The sequence below is a fragment of the Python bivittatus genome, unplaced genomic scaffold (assembly GCF_059951505.1).
Source record: "Python bivittatus isolate LINGU-HERP-01145 unplaced genomic scaffold, Pbiv_v1 ctg000020_np1212, whole genome shotgun sequence".
Classification (NCBI taxonomy): Eukaryota; Metazoa; Chordata; class Lepidosauria; order Squamata; family Pythonidae; genus Python; species Python bivittatus.
Window position 1 is genome coordinate 34,264,384 of NW_028277030.1, and position 16,551 is coordinate 34,280,934.

General features: G+C 37.6%; 1 protein-coding gene across 1 annotated transcript in view; it reads right to left on the reverse strand.

The window, feature by feature from the left end:
- The window catches only part of CSMD1 (CUB and Sushi multiple domains 1), a 1,157,732-nt gene that overhangs the window by 293,912 nt on the left and 847,269 nt on the right, over positions 1–16,551 (reverse strand). The window contains exon 12 of the mRNA XM_088136832.1: positions 13,072–13,184. Within this exon, the coding sequence (XP_087992958.1) occupies positions 13,072–13,184 (113 nt within the window). The remainder of the gene's footprint in view (positions 1–13,071; positions 13,185–16,551) is intronic.

Sequence of the window (16,551 nt, forward strand, 5' to 3'; positions counted from 1 at the left end):
CATCAAGTTGGTGATGACTCTTAGCGACCATATAGATAAACCTTCTTGCAACCTGGCACTTTGGGTCTTTCAACAATACACCCTTCACCACTGCAATTAAGTCCATCTACCTTGGTGCTAGTTGTATTCATCTATTCTTTCCTTCTACCTTATCCAGCATGTTAGACTTCTCAAGAGAGACAGGACTTTGCATTACAGTATGTGTACAAACTATGAATATTTGAGTCTGCTTCAAGTGAGAACTCTACATTGATTTGTTCTATGAGCCATTTGTTTATTTTCTTGGTTATCCATGGTATTCTCAGGAATCTTCTCTAATTCCAAAGTGCAAAAGCTTCAATACTCTTCTAGCCTACTCCTTTAATGTCCAACTTTCGTTTCCATAGAGTGTCACAGGGAAAATCAGTGCCTGCATAATTCTGATCTTTGTAGGTATAGACAGGTCATGGTGTCCAAATCTCTTTTCCAAGGCCTTTATTGGTATCCTGCCAAGTGCAAATCTGTGACCTACTGTATTTCTTGATTGCTGGTTCCTTTACTGTTCATTGTCAGTCCTAAAAGACAGAAGCCATCCACCACTTCAACATTTTGTTAATTCTAAGGCTGGTTGCTCTACCTGTTGTTATTAGCTTGATCTTTTGTATATTGAATCTTAGTCCCAATTTTTTCACTGTGCTGCTTGACTTTCTTTCCTAGAATTTGTAGATCATTTGCAGCTATCAAAGTATAACCATCACCATAGTGCAGATTACTGATACTTTTTCCTCCAACTTTAAAACCACACTCAGCTTCTTCCAATCCACCTTCCCTCAGTATATATTTAGCATAAGGGCTCTCACTTCTTTGCTGACTTGGAGCCAGACTGTTTCATCATATTCTGTCCAGACTATGACTTCCTGACCTGTGTATATTTTTTGCATGAGGACAATGAGATGCTCTGGGATTCATATTTCCTTAAGGACATTTTATGCTTGACATGATTGATACAGCTGAAAGTCTTCGTATAATTAATAAAGCACACATTAACTTCTTTTTGGCATTCTTTGGCTTCCTCAATTATCCAGTATACATCAGCAATAATATTTCTTGCTCTTTGGACTTTTCTAAGACCAGCTTGAACATTTGGCATCTTTTTTTCCATTTAGTGATTTAATCTATGTTGGATGATCCTAAGCTTTACTTTGATAGTATGAGAAATTAAGAATATCATATGATAATCTACACACACTGTTAAGTCTCCTTTCTTTGGAGACTTATTTAGATTTTTTTTTATCTGTTGGCCACTGTGTTGTTCTCCAGATCTGATGGCATGGTTTGCTTAGGACCTTTACTACTACTTCTTTTGTTGCTTGCCTTACTTCTATATTCCATCAATTCCTGTAGCCTTCTGACTTGGTAATGACTGGAGTGTTGGTTTTACTTTATCTTGCAGTAAAGTGGTTCTTAAACTGTTTGACCCAATTACCACTTTTCCCTGTCTTAAATGTCATTAACCCCCCCCCCCAAAAAAACCCCAGACTTGTTTGCTTTACACAAGTGTCTTGGCAGCAGCAGTCCCAAATTGGATCCCTGATTTATAAATTAGCAATTACAAATTGCTCCATTACCCCTAGGGTATGCCCACATTACCCCCTTGGGGTAATTACCTCCAGTTTAAGAACCATTGTTCTAGTACTAGATATTCTTGTAAACAGAAAGTATCTCCTAAGCTATCTTGAATGTTGATATCTCTACTGCAGAGAATTTCAACATATTCCTTCCATCTTTGTTTGATCTTGTTTGACCAATTACTATCTGTCCATTGGCATCCTTTAGCATACCAAATTCAGAATTAAAGCTTCCTTTTGAGTTTGGAGATCTTTTGGAAAACTTTGTTGTTCCATATCTGCTTTCTTCTTCCATGTTAGATTGACTTGGGATTTACAATAAACAATTATGATCAGTTCCACAGTCAGCTCCTACCCATGTCTTTGTTATTATTATTGAGCTCTTCCACTTCCTGTGCCAATAATATAGTCAATTTAATTTCAGTGTACTTCATCTGATTGTTCACTGAATTGAGCTTTCTCATGTTCATGCTTCTTGAATTTCATGTTCTATTTTAATTCTGTCTTTGCAGATTCAGATTTTCTTTTCCTATATAGCTACATCAGCAACTAAGACTCTCAAAGCAACTAAACTCCCATTCATACTCCAAAAGGTCTTCCTCACTAACATGTTGAATGCAGGGAGTACATACTCTTGACATATACGCCTGGCATTTTTTGCTTCTCCCTCCCAGGAACACCTCCCTTGACACAATGGGTCAGGACTTAAGGGGAAGTCTAGGTTTAGGGCCTGAAAAAAGAAGTTCCAATTGAAAAATAACTAGAAAGATATGAGTGTAAGAATTAAGAATTCACTCTAAACTGCAGCAATATTTTAGAATTGATCTATTCATCTTTTAAAGTTTTATTTAAAGTAATAGTACATAAAATTGAAAAATAAAAAAATGTAATAAAAAGCAAAGAACAAGCTACAATGGGGCAATTAAAAAAAACCCCTGCAGTTGCCAAATATATGTAAATATGTTTGTAATCTTAACATGTAACATAAACTTTAATACTCAGTATTTCTTCTAAAAAGAGATTTACTGTATATAGATGAAAATATTATCCTGGAAATTGCTTCATTAACATAACCGAAAAATGGATATGGAAAGTGATTAAAACAATCCTTAACTAAGGATTCAAGACTTCATTGTTGTGTTAATTTTTCAGCCCATGCTATTTCCCACACTTTTAAATATTTTTCCAAAGAAAGATATATCTTTTCCAGGGTTTTGCTACAGTAATTCTGACAACACAAAATGCAAATGTTGTTATGCTGTGCATATTTCTTAAGGATTTGAAGAAAGGTATAGAAAGTTTTTCAAGATCTACCAAAAACTATTGCATAATTTTTCCAATTCCTTCAAAGACTTTCAGCCAGAATAAGTAACTACATGGATTTTGCCACCAAATATAGTAATTAATGTACCAACTGGATTACAATTTCTCCAGAATGATTTGAAAACCATTGGTTAATATAAATATAACTTTAAATGGGTGTAGTATCTTTAAAATTATTTTTGTAAGTTATTTTTACTGTCAATTTAGATGACTGACCAAAATAGGTTAGAACACTAAGATTGCATATTTTTCATATCTTTTCAAATGCCTTACTTGATGACAAAATGGATTTTGTACATGTTTTAAATGCACACAAGTGATTTGCATGGACTTTGAAGCAGCAGAATATCGATGCTTTTGAATTTTGGGGTTGGAAAACAACATTTGGAATACCATGGGATAGTCATGACAACAAACAAATGGACATCGAACAAAACCCTGAGTTCTTACTCAAGGCACAAAGGGCCAAGTTGAAATTATGATATTTTGGACATACTATGCAAAGAACTAGCTTTATGGAGAAGTCTGTAATTCTGGGAAAAGTGGAAGGGAAGAGAACCAGCAGCAAGTTGGCGCTATGGCCCTGCTGGATTCGGAGGGAGGAGGAGGAGGAGGAGGAAAAAGTAGACACAGGCCTTCTAGGGATAATTGTCCTGGAGGGGGTGATTCCAGCAGTGTTGAATCCAATGATATCCCTCTGGCTGAGGCCAATCCAGCAAGCCCCCAGGACTCCTTGCCTGCACCCATGGACAGTCTCTCAGACTCTGAGGTTCACTCACCCAGTCCCAAGCAGAAATGAGCAGAAGGCTGAGCTCTGTAGGTCAGATAGACTGGCCGAGAAGCAGCCTGATAGGAGAGTAGACTCCTAATGAGTAATGTACCTTAGCTGTGCATCTGGGTGGTGTCTCAGCATGGCTTATTTATTGGCCTCCTTCCCTGAAAAAAAACACTGAGAACAACTTTTTAAGCTTTGGTTGTGTTTACCTTCTCATGCTGGGCTTTGAACTCTGGCTTCTACCTCACTGTGTCTCTTCTCTTTTCCCTTGGATTTGTCATTTGTTTATTGGATTCCTGCTCTCAACTCATGCTAAGCCTTGACTATATTACAGTTGCCGTCTTTAGCTATAGGTAAAAAGGACTCTTTGCTTCTAAAAGTTCTGCCTAAGTTTGCCTGTCTCTGGATTATGGCATGCATCCAGCTTCTGGCTTGCTGACTGGCAGCCAGCAATGCTGCCCCCAGAAAGGTGGATGGACTCAATTATAGTGGGATGGGTGTACCATTGGAAGACCTGAAGGACCAGGTTGGGGAAAAACTATGTGATTGCTAAGTGATTATGTGATTATGACACATAATCAATCAATCAGAAGTGATTTTCAACTTTTCATCTTATATTTTAAGGGGAAGACAATTCATAATGGTAGAAAATGTCTGTGCTGGGATTCAATTTATATGCTTCCAGCTCCATGAAGACTCATTAGTGGAGGTGTGTTTGTGTGCACACATGCATGACCAATAGCCATTTCCCCCCTTTTGGACATTCACACATTTATTCTTATACCATGCCTATTTCTTTAATGAGGCTTTCAGCATATTGCACAAAAGGAAATGTGGCTCTTGACCCAAAAAGATTATCCACTCTTGCTTGAATTATGGTATTCTCTGCTAGGAAAGAAAGGAAAGAGATCACATCCTATGCAGATATTTTCTTTAATATTAAAGCTAAAATATTGTACATTTCCATATAGCATTTTCACTTTTCCATATAACTGCTTTATATCTTAATTCATACAAAATTATGGTTGGATAATAGCAAAATAAAACTAACTTTGATTCCAGCATATTTTGAATGTCATAAAAATGAGAAGTATTGTTACTTTGAGAAGTATTTATTCTATTACCAGTTTTTTTTTTTCTTAATTTGAGCAAGACTCTGTGTTGAATCTACTATTTGCTATTACATTATTATCTTTGCAAAGTTCTGCTGGGCATAGACTACACATAGCTATAGTATAATGAAAATGTTTCTCAGGGCAATATCTCCAGTCAACAGTGGCATAATGAAATTCAGCTAAGAGCTAGGTTTTGATCATTAAAACTTTAATTTAATTTTTATTTATCACAGCAATTCACAGAATTTTAAAAAGATGCATTGGATTAAATAAACTAAAGGGTGGACCAATCTAAAACACTCTAAATCTTCCTTCCCATTAATTCATTTCTCAGAACAATATTAATAAAAATAATAAGTTCTGACTGCACTATACTGAAAATAATACTTCTTGGTTATAATAGGCCTTACACTAGGCAGAAAGGGAACTTTTCTTTTAATCATCAAATAAATCTTTACATCAGTTTTCTAACTTTTCCTTCATTGTATAATTTAGAAGTACATCATTTATCATACAGTATTACTGTTCTGAATTTTTTCAGAGCTTCTAGAAATAGAGCTCAAAAACTTAACATTTTTCTAGATTAGAAGAAATTGCTTTCTGATCATTCTTATTATAATCTGGGAAATTGATAATGCTAAATATAATAAAACTCATTCTGGTGTCAAAGATGAATTTGTGTGCAAATGTTGCAAGCATGAGCCATCTTACGCAAAGCATACGTTCAATGTGCATCTAAAAATAGCCTCATTTTTGCTACCCAGCAGCACGGCACGAAGGAAATCTACTTTAATTTACTCCCTGCTGCTACTTAAATAGCTATGGCAAATTATACAAAATATGATTTACAGAAATACATTTTATCAACAGGTGCCATAGAATTAGAATTTGACAGTTCAAAAAGACTTCTATTGACAAAAGAGCCTGAAATTCTATTACATAGTATGCTTTTTGCTTCTTCTCAGATGCAAATATTGTATTACAGTTTATGGAAAGCTTATTTGTCCATACTGGGAAAGAAATGAATGAATGAATGAATGAATGAATGAATGAATGAATGTTTTTTCCTCCTCTGATAATTTATGAAATGTTAATATAGTGTATGGCTTCATAATCCCAGGCTTCATATATCAATGTCTACTACTATATCTTTTACATCAGAGACCAGATAAAAGATGCACAGCAGACATAGAACAGACACACAGAATGCCCATCTATTATCAAGGCCGGTTCTGGTTAAGAACAAAATAGGGGAAAAAATATACGCCATGGTTTCTGGGATTCTTTCCCATCCCTTAATAATAGCTGGGCTAGGAGACATTGGGCTGGCTATTCCAGCAAAAAGATAACTGGCAATTTTATACCAGTTGGTTCTCCCAGTTCAGCTTCCTCACTTTTGGGTTGAGTTACTAGATTGCTGGAGGCCTTAAGCTTAGGGTGTTATTGATAAATACAAAGTCCATCTTGAAAAAGAAAAGACCTTATTTGGCCATGACCTGGTCATTAAGAGTCAGCAAATTGGTATCCATGACTGAAGTCTAGATAGCCAAAGAAAGAGATGTCTTCCTGTTTGAGATGTCCCCCCATGTTTTTCATCCTTCAGTAGCTGGAACCCCAAAGTAGGGAAGACTTGGTAGTGATGAATCTCTGGCATACCCTGGAGGTGACTAGGGGTCTTTTTCTGCAAGTGATGGGTTATGAATGCTTCTACGTGGAGCTGGACTGTAGGGAGAAATTGGGATTATATCAACTAATTTGTCAAAAGGCAGGGATTGTTCCTGGGCTTCTGGACCTCATCAGATGCCTGGTGTTGGAATCTACCTGGCTGCCACTGCTAGGGCATTTCAACCTCCATGTCTTATGGGGCTGTGGGAAGGCTTAGAAATGTATCATCTCCAAGGGGCATGTCCAGATAATCTCTGATCTGATCTATATTGGGATCCATGTATTAAATTTACTGTTCACCTCAGAGCAGTTGGCAGGTGATCTAAATATGGTGGGGAGTGGGGGTGGCCAAAAGAATTATATTGAGAAACTGGAAAAGTGATATTATTCCAGACATTAAGAATTGGATCTTAGAAATGTGTAATTTATCTGTTCTAGAAAAAGCAAAGTTTTCTCTAATCAGAAGATGAAGTAACAGTTTTTCCTTGGCATAGATTTTATGATGCTTTATAGTAATACAGTGGTATCACTAGATCAATTTTTCTTTTTTATCCTTTGTATCTGGTTATAATATAGTTCGATGCAATGATCGATTTTGCTGCTGATCGTGGTTATTTTTGTTTTAATATGGTTGCTGATGGTTTTATATGTTTGTGTATTTGTTTTAACTTGTTTTGTGAGCCACCCAGAGTCACTTACGTGAGATGGGCAGCCATACAAATCAAATTAAATCAAATCCATAAAATAGTAGTATATGATTTTTTTTTGTAAGCCAGTAAATATCTATATGATTAACATACTGTATATGCTAGATCTTCAGTTTTAACCTGAACTTTTTAGTACTGTAAACTGTTAAATATTGTTAAGGACTTTAAGGGTTTTTTGGAGGGAAGGTCTTTTTTTTCTTCTTCTTCTTGTTATGTCTTTTCTGTTTATTTTTTTCCTTATTTCTTAGATTGTTTAATTTTGTTATTGTTCTGCATTTTGGTACTCTGTTGACATTTTGTAATCTGCAAACAAAGAATAATGTTTGGAAAAGAAAGTTAGAATATACAATCTTGATTTGACAGATAGGTTATTTCCAAATTAGACAAGTAAAAACCACCAATTAGCAACATATTTTTTTCTCTTTCAGGCTCACATTGATCATTCTCGTTAGCTACTGACAAACAGTCTGCTTTGTTTTTTGCACCAAAGTACTTGAAAAATGACTAGTGGAACAAAAGCTGCTCTTAATGTGAATGAATATATATTGATCAGGCATTTAACATAGTCCATGAGGTCCTTTTTTCCCACTGGAAATGTCCTTTACTACATTTCAGCAAATCTACTACAACATGTGACACTTCAAACAAAGATAGCTAGGAAAAAATAATGCTTCAAAGTTACCAGAAATTGCCGCCTCCTCCCCCCCCAGAAATCACAAAATATGATGAGCTTAAGTATAGTTAAGCTACCGAAGACTGTTGTTAAAACATGTTGCTTGTAGTATGAAACTTTGTTAGCTACCTTTCCAAAGCCCATGAGAGTTTCTCCTCTTAAGCTAACGTAAATTATATTTTTGCTGTTCCTGAAAGGACAGATTCTACTAACTTTAAGGGTGTGGTACATCTCATCAGGCTTTACATCTTAAAGTAGGGATCTCTGCACAGTTTTACCATCCTTTTTAGCAAGCAAATCCTTGGAGTCATTAAGGAGACTATAGCATACTACATTCTTTCATACCTTGCATTCGATAAATAGTTCTATTTATGAAATCATTAAAAAAATAAATGGTTGAATTCAGCTTTAATCCTGATGACTCATATTTAAAAAAAATAGCAAACCTATGTAGGCTTTTTTCTCATATGCTTAACAACTTGTTTTTTCCAAATAATACAATTGGTAGAGCAGATTTCATTGATAGCCCACAGAAATGAGTATATACTCTGAAGTACTTTAAAATGCTCTGGAGTCTCTTTTCATGAAGAATTTCTACATGATTGCAGAATGCATATATCCTGATCCAATTCACTTTTAAAAGATTGAAGCAAGGTATTTTCTTTCTTTAAGTTAACCTTTTCAATTAATTCAGTTAATAGCTTTGACTCAATCATGTTTCCTGGTTTAGAATTCTGCAATGTTTTGAATAGGAATTCCACAGGAATGTCCAAGTAGAACTGCCAATCATTTCTTTCTTTATTTATATTTCAAATTTAGATGCCGCCCAACTCACAAAAAGTGACTCTTTTTTCAAATCATACTTTGTCAAGTGTTTGCTTCATAAATAAAATAAGTATTTTTAGTTCTTTTTGTAATCTAGAACTGCAAAATTACAACCAGGAGAGAACTGTGGTGAGATGATTGGTTTTTTTTTTAATTATTATTATTAACGGCATAGATACATTTATTGTTACATTTAACATACAGCTATTACTTGGGGGAAGACAGTGGCAAACCATTTCTGTAACACTGTCCAGAAAATGACATAGATACAATCACCAAGTGTTGAGTTTAACTCAAGGACATCTTTATCTTTACCTAGACAAATAGATTGTATCTGCTGAGGACAATAATTACTGAGAATCCATTAAGTGTGGAGAGGGAATTTAACTCTTTCTGTTGTCCTGATGCAAAATGGCCCTTTGAAACTGCTGTTTTCACTGAAAAATATACCCCTCAGGCTAAATGGTCTTTCAGCTATTTTCTATTCATGGAATTGCATTCATTATGACTTCTTCATAATGACAAATCCATAGACTCCTCTTATATGCCACTTAAAATAAAAGTATAGGTTTTATAGTCTCTTACTAAGATGCATAACAGAAGTGAATTGCATGATATCCAAACTCACAAACATTTGAATTAAAGAAATGAAGCCTGCTGGAAGAATCTTCTCTTAGATTTGAACAAATATTCAGTTCCTGCACATAACATAGTCTTGCAGAGATATGAAAACAAAAATGGATAGTCAACAGAAGGAGTAGGAAGAAGAAGAGGAGGTTTGAAGAAAACAGCTCAGAAAACACATTCAGCTTCTGAAGCCACAGAAAATGAATACAGTTATTACAAAGACTGATTGTCAATGCCACCATCCAAGATACTAAGATTACACTGATGAGATAAACAGGGATCTTGGGCTTACAAAGTTATGAAGTGATACTATGGGGCCCTCTTGGACAGTTTCTAAGTTGGGCCAGGCCAGGCCTTTGAACTACTGATTCTTCATGGGATTATATTTATTTTTTTGTTAAATTTACAGTATAGGCTACCTTCCCTCCAGGAGCTCAAGGGGCCATGCTCTGCACTTCCTCCATCAATCTTTCCTTTTTTCCCACAATGATGTTGTGAGGTAAGTTGGGCTGGAGGTGAGTAACTGCTCAAAGTCATTCTATTAGCCGCTATGGAAAAGCTTGTTTATTCCTATTAGCGGATTATGCCACATGTCAGTACTGGAATAACTGTGAAATAGAAAACAGTAAATCCCTCCAACTAAATACTGAGCCTGAAGTAATCCATGCCAATTCTACATGCAAGAAAAAATACTGTATAACCTCCTAATAACCTATAGGTAATCATTGTCCATAGTAAGGTAAATATCAGAGGAAATCAAATATCAAATCAGAGGAACACCCATGGAATCTCCACTCTCAGGACTGATAGCAGAGATTGTAATGCAGTGCTAAAAACTATAGCATTTCCACACATATACCCAAAAGTATGGATCTGGTATGTAGACAACACCTTTGTCATAAAAAAGGAACAACTAGAGAAGACACATGAAACAATGAATGAGAAGACACATCAAACATCATCTTCAAAGGAATAAAATTCACAGGGGATGAAAACAACAACACACTACCCTTCATGGATATCCACATCACCAGAGGAAACGATGGCAAATTAGAAACACAAATCTGTCGAAAAACAACACACCAACCAAATACTCCATTACCAAAGTAACAATGCAACCTCCCATAAGGGGAGTTGTGTAAGAACATTATTCAGATGAGCACAAATGCACTGCAGCAACCCAGAACAGCAGAAAAAGGAAACAGACCACCTATTCAACATCTTCCAACAAAATGGACAGTCACGCAACTTTATCAAAAACTGCCTGACCACTCAACCCAGTACAGCACAACCAACACAAGCTATGAAAAAGATAACACTGCCATTCATCAGAAACATCTCAGAACAACCAACTGACTATTACAACCACATGGTAACTCCATAGCACACAAATGAACTAAAGCCCTCCAAAACATCTTAAGTAAACCAAAAGACCCAGTGGCCCAAGAAGAAAAAACAGAACTCATCTACAACATGCAGTGTAAGGACTGTAACAGCCACTATGTAGGACAAACAGGCAGAAGACTAGCAGAGCACATCCATGAACACCAACTAGCAGCCAGAAGACATGATGAAAACTCCTTAATCTCACAGTATATGGATAGACCCAACCATAGTTTCAACTAGGAAACTGTCAGCATCTTAGACCAAGCTAAATCCAAAAATGCAAGGGAATTCTTGGAAGCTTGGTATTCAGACAAATCAGTCATCAACAGGCACATAGAGATAAACAACATTTATACATTATTCAAAAGAGACAATAAAAAGGAAACAAAAAGACCAGAACACCTCCTTGCCAACAATCAACAACCAGATAAACAGGGATTAACACCAGGATTAACACCAGACAAACAATCAAGCAGTAAACAACAACCTAATCTAGGAACTACCAAGGAAAAAACAATTCCCCTACCAACACTGACAGAGCAAGCTACTGTACATAAACAGAGAGCAAATCTCACTCCCTTCCAACACTGAAGACGTTACATAGATGGGTAATGAAACATCTGCAGGAAAACAACAAAGCTCAGAGAACCCCAAGGATTCCACAGTTCAACTCTGAGCTATATATATTATTTTCTATTGGTAAGGTAAATATATTTAATATTAGAGAGTACAAGACTAATATTTTAAAGAGTAAAAGTTTTCCTCCTTGTCTTCTCATCCAGTCTCCAGCCCTAAGAGACCATAAAACCTTCCCATTGGCCAATTAGTCATAGCAGTAACAACACCTTGAGTAAGGGAGTGTTGCCTCCTACTTTGAAAGAAGTGTCCTACCTCTTCAAGAAGCCATTGCTCAACCTGTTTTAGATAGCTACTCATTAGTCTCCAATTTAAAAGGAAGAATATGGTTGGATTACAATTACAAAGAATCTTGGATGAAATGAATTACCTGGAGTGTTTCCAGTCAGGTTTCAGGCCTAGCTGTGGGATCAAAACCCCATTAGTCCTGCTTGACCTCTTAGTGGCATAAATCATGGTCTCTTTCTGCAAAGGTTGAGATAGATAGGCCCTGTTTTGCAGTCGCTGTCCCCCTTTTTGAGAGTTGCTTCTAGTTGCTGATAGTGGGAGGGGGAGGGCCAATCCCTAGGGAGCTTTATTATGGGGTTCCATAGTGCTTGCTCCTTTCTACCCTAATGTTAAATAGCCACATGAGACCACTGGGAGAGGTCATCTTTAAGCATAGGATGAGGTATCATCACTGTGCTGTTGATACTTTGTTATATATCTAAACTGGGCAGGAGATGCAGTAGTGGAGCTGACCCAGTGACTAGAAGCTATTAGGGGCTGGATGAAGACAAAAAGACTTAAGCAGGATAGAGTGCTATGGATTCATAAGCCAAATATAGTCCATCTTTGATATTTGCTGAAGCTACATTCCCCTATTTATAGCTGATTTACAATCTGGAGCTCCTTCCTGAACAACATGTGAAGGTATGGCCAGGAGGGCCTTTATATAATGGCATCTGGTGTTCCAGTTGTGGCCATTTCTTGAACACAGAGTTTGCTCTTAGTCCTTCATGCCCTTGTTACCTCACAGGCAGTCTATTGTAATTGACTTTACATGGCGAAGGACCACCACTTAACTCTACTACTGTGGGACCTGAACTGGTTGCCAGTCAGCTTCCAGGTGCAATTCAAGATAAGCTCTACATGTCTTAGGGCCTGGATATCTTCAAAACCATCCTTTCCAAGTTGTATCTGTCCATCTGGGAAGATATAGTAGAAAGAGCTTACTGATGGTCTCAAATCTGAGGGAATGCCATTTAGGGATCCCAAGCTCAAACTTCTCAGTGATTCCTCCCTTAACCCTCACCCCTAGACTATTGTCAAGCTATAAAAGACTGTGGATGTTAGCTTCATTAATACTGTTTTTTTCACAAAGTGTCCCCTTTAAAATTATTTCTAATTGTAAGCCGCTTGGAGTCTTCAGAAATGAGGGGCACATAAGCTGAAGCAAAAAAATAATGAACAAACAAACCATTCTGCTTGCTGCATAATTAGTTTATAATATTTTCTTTTTCTCCTCTTCTTTATGATCTGTAGCCTATGCAAAAAAAGAGGCCCAGGTAACTGAGAACTTGCATCACTTGAACATGGATCTGTGCAGATGTATTTAAATGACATGTTGATGCAGATACATGAAACAGTCTCCTGAACGTTTAGCAGCAATACTTCTAATGTATTCATTTAGCACTGATTACTATGTATCTTACCAAAATAGCTTCATTTATTAATTCAATCTGAAATATACCTTGATAAACAGCTTTGAATCCAGGTGAGCCAATGCTGTCATCAGACTGTAGATGGAGCCACATCTGGTTGCTCATGCTTACAATAAGATCAGGAACGCTGGAGCCAGTCAGGCTACAGAGAAACAATAAAGTAAAATCATACACAGTTTCACTTCTCTTTCTTTTCTTTTTTCTCCTTCCTTCCTTCCTTCCTTCCTTCCTTCCTTCCTTCCTTCCTTCCTTCCTTCCTTCCTTCCTTCCTTCCTTCCTTCCTTCCTTCCTTCCCTCCCTCCCTCCCTCCCTCCCTCCCTCCCTCCCTCCCTCTCTCTCTCTCTTTCTTTCTTTCTTTCTTTCTTTCTTTCTTTCTTTCTTTCTTTCTTTCTTTCTTTCTTTCTTTTTCTTTCTCAGGACTTATATGGCCACTATCTCATACTATGACTCTAGGCAGCTCGCAACAATCCATAAAACATAGTTAAAAACAAAGGTACCCTTCCCCAAGATCCCAGAGCAAGCATCCTCACAGCTCAACCCCCATCCTAGCTCAATGCTTGGGGGAAGAGCCAATTCTTCACAACCCTCTAGAAGGCTAAAAGGGTAGGGATGCCTCTGATTTCTGGTGGAAGGCTGTTCCAAAGGGCTGGGTCATCCACTAAGAAGGTGTGCCTCCAAGGTCCCATTAGATGGCAACATTTAAGGGACGGGACCTGGAGCACACCCACCCTATCTAACATTGTAGGATGGGCAGATACCCTCAGGGAGAGGCAATCCTGCAAGCAACTTGGCCCTATGCTATGTAGGGCTTTAAAAGTGATAACCAGCATGTTGAATTGCGCCCAGAAAGCACCTGGAAGCCAGTGCAGCTCATGCAGCAGTGGTGTTACTTGGGTGAATCACAGGACACCAAAACTGTACATGCTGCTGCATTCTGAACCAGTTGCAGCTTCTGGAAGGTCTTTGAGGGCAGCCATTATGTAGACCACATTGCAGTAATCCAAACAGAATTTTACCATGCCAGGTATGCACAACAGTCTTTAAGTTTTATCCTTGAATTTCAAATCTATTCTGGAATCACAACTCTATCAATTAATTTTAGATTGTCTACATTGTAAATGTAAATCAGAAACTGGCATATGTTAAAACAGTCAGCTCATCTAGAAACTGTGAATTTGAGATTATCAATAAGTATGTAGGTAGACAAAGCAGTAATATTTTTTTTCTTTAGAAAACCACATTCTGTCATCCAAGAGAGCAGAAATGAGGCAATAATCCTTTAAATTTCTCTGCAAGTTTTTGCTTTTTTATATTATGTGTACTGTTCTCATGAATAAATTTATTATATCAACATCTCTCCCAGCTTTCTCTTTCTTTCTTTCTTTCTTTCTTTCTTTCTTTCTTTCTTTCTTTCTTTCTTTCTTTCTTTCTTTCTTTCTTTCTTTCTTTCTTTCTTTCTTTCTTTCCTCCTTTCCTTTCCTTTACTTTCCTTTCCTTTCCTTTCCTTTCCTTTCCTTTCCTTTCCTTTCCTTTCCTTTCCTTTCCTTTCCTTTCCTTTCCAACAAACCCAGACCCTATTAAGAGAGAGGTCACTTCTGCTAGAAAAAAACCTCAAATTCGGTTGTATCCAATATTAGTGTAATCAGTAAATGATTTACTGTTGCAGATCATTGGGTAAGTCTACCACCATTTGAAAGGTTAGACATTAGATCCCAGGCCTAATGTTCCCTTACAAGTCAATGTCCTTCCAACTTAAAAAAAAAAAAAAAAAAGTAAGATAAAAAATGATAAATACTCTGTTATAAAGTGCAATAGAAATGCCAAATAATAGAGATGTCTTGTATTCTTGGGTATGGAATCATGTTCTTTTAAAAAATAAAACAAAACTTGAATGCAAAATATTCACCTCCATGAGGAATACTGTGGATAGTTGAGTGAAAGTTTAAAAGGAAAAGCAAGTCGTATATAATTACGTGAATCAGCTGGATTTGGAGGATCAGATGGTTTTGGGAAGATTCAGTGTAGCAATGTCCACTACATTTAATTATATTATCTTGTTTTGAAGTATAAGTTTGTTAAATTCTGTTTGAGATGTCTCAATGAGATGTTCTATGCTAAAAGGGCAATATGATATAGCTCACTGAGGTGAAAAGGCAAAACAATTTCTTTTGAAAAACACTTTTCATGGCCTGAATAAACTCCTTTGCCCATACCAAATGCATTCTCATTTGACTGCATATCACTTTTTCAACTTAACATATACAGTGGGGCAAAAAAGTATTTAGTCAGCCACCAATTGTGCAAGTTCTCCCACTTAAAAAGATGAGAGAGGCCTGTAATTTTCATCATAGGTATACCTCAACTATGAGAGACAAAATGGGGGGGGGAAATCCAGAAAATCACATTGTCTGATTTGTAAAGAATTTATTTGCAAATCATGGTGGAAAATAAGTATTTAGTCACCTACAAACAAGCAAGATGTCTGGCTCTCACAGACCTGTAACTACTTCTTTAAGAGGCTCCTCTGTCCTCCACTCGTTACCTGTAGTAATGGCACCTGTTTGACCTTGTTGTCAGTATAAAAGACCCCTGTCCACAACCTCAAACATTCACACTCCAAACTCCACTATGGCCAAGACCAAAGAGCTGCCGAAGGACACCAGAAACAAAATTGTAGACCTGCACCAGGCTGGGAAGACTGAATCTGCAATAGGCAAGCAGCTTGGTGTGAAGACATCAACTGTGGGAGCAATAATTAGACAATGGAAGACATACAAGACCACTGATAATCTCCCTCGATCTGGGGCTCCACGCAAGATCTCACCCCGTGGGGTCAAAATGATCACAAGAACGGTGAGCAAAAATCCCAGAACCACACGGGGGGACCTAGTGAATGACCTGCAGAGAGCTGGGACCAAAGTAACAAAGGCTACCATCAGTAACACACTATGCCGCCAGGGACTCAAATCCTGCAGTGCCAGGCGTGTCCCCCTGCTTAAGCCAGTACATGTCAGGGCCCATCTGAAGTTTGCTAGAGAGCATTTGGATGATCCAGAAGAGGATTGGGAGAATGTCATATGGTCAGATGAAACCAAAGTAGAACGTTTTGGTCTAAACTCAACTCGTCATGTTTGGAGGAGAGAGAATGCTGAGTTGCATCCAAAGAACACCATACCTACTGTGAAGCATGGGGGTGGAAACATCATGCTTTGGGGCTGTTTGTCTGCAAAGGGACCAGGACAACTGATCCGTGTAAAGGAAAGAATGTATGGGGCCATGTATTGTGAGATTTTGAGTGAACACCTCCTTCCATCAGCAAGGGCATTGAAGATGAAACGTGGCTGGGTCTTTCAGCATGACAATGATCCCAAACACACCGCCCGGGCAACGAAAGCATGGCTTCGTAAGAAGCATTTCAAGGTCCTGGAGTGGCCTAGCCAGTCTCCAGATCTCAACCCCATGGAAAACCTTTGGAGGGAGTTGAAAGTCCGTGTTGCCCAGCGACAGCC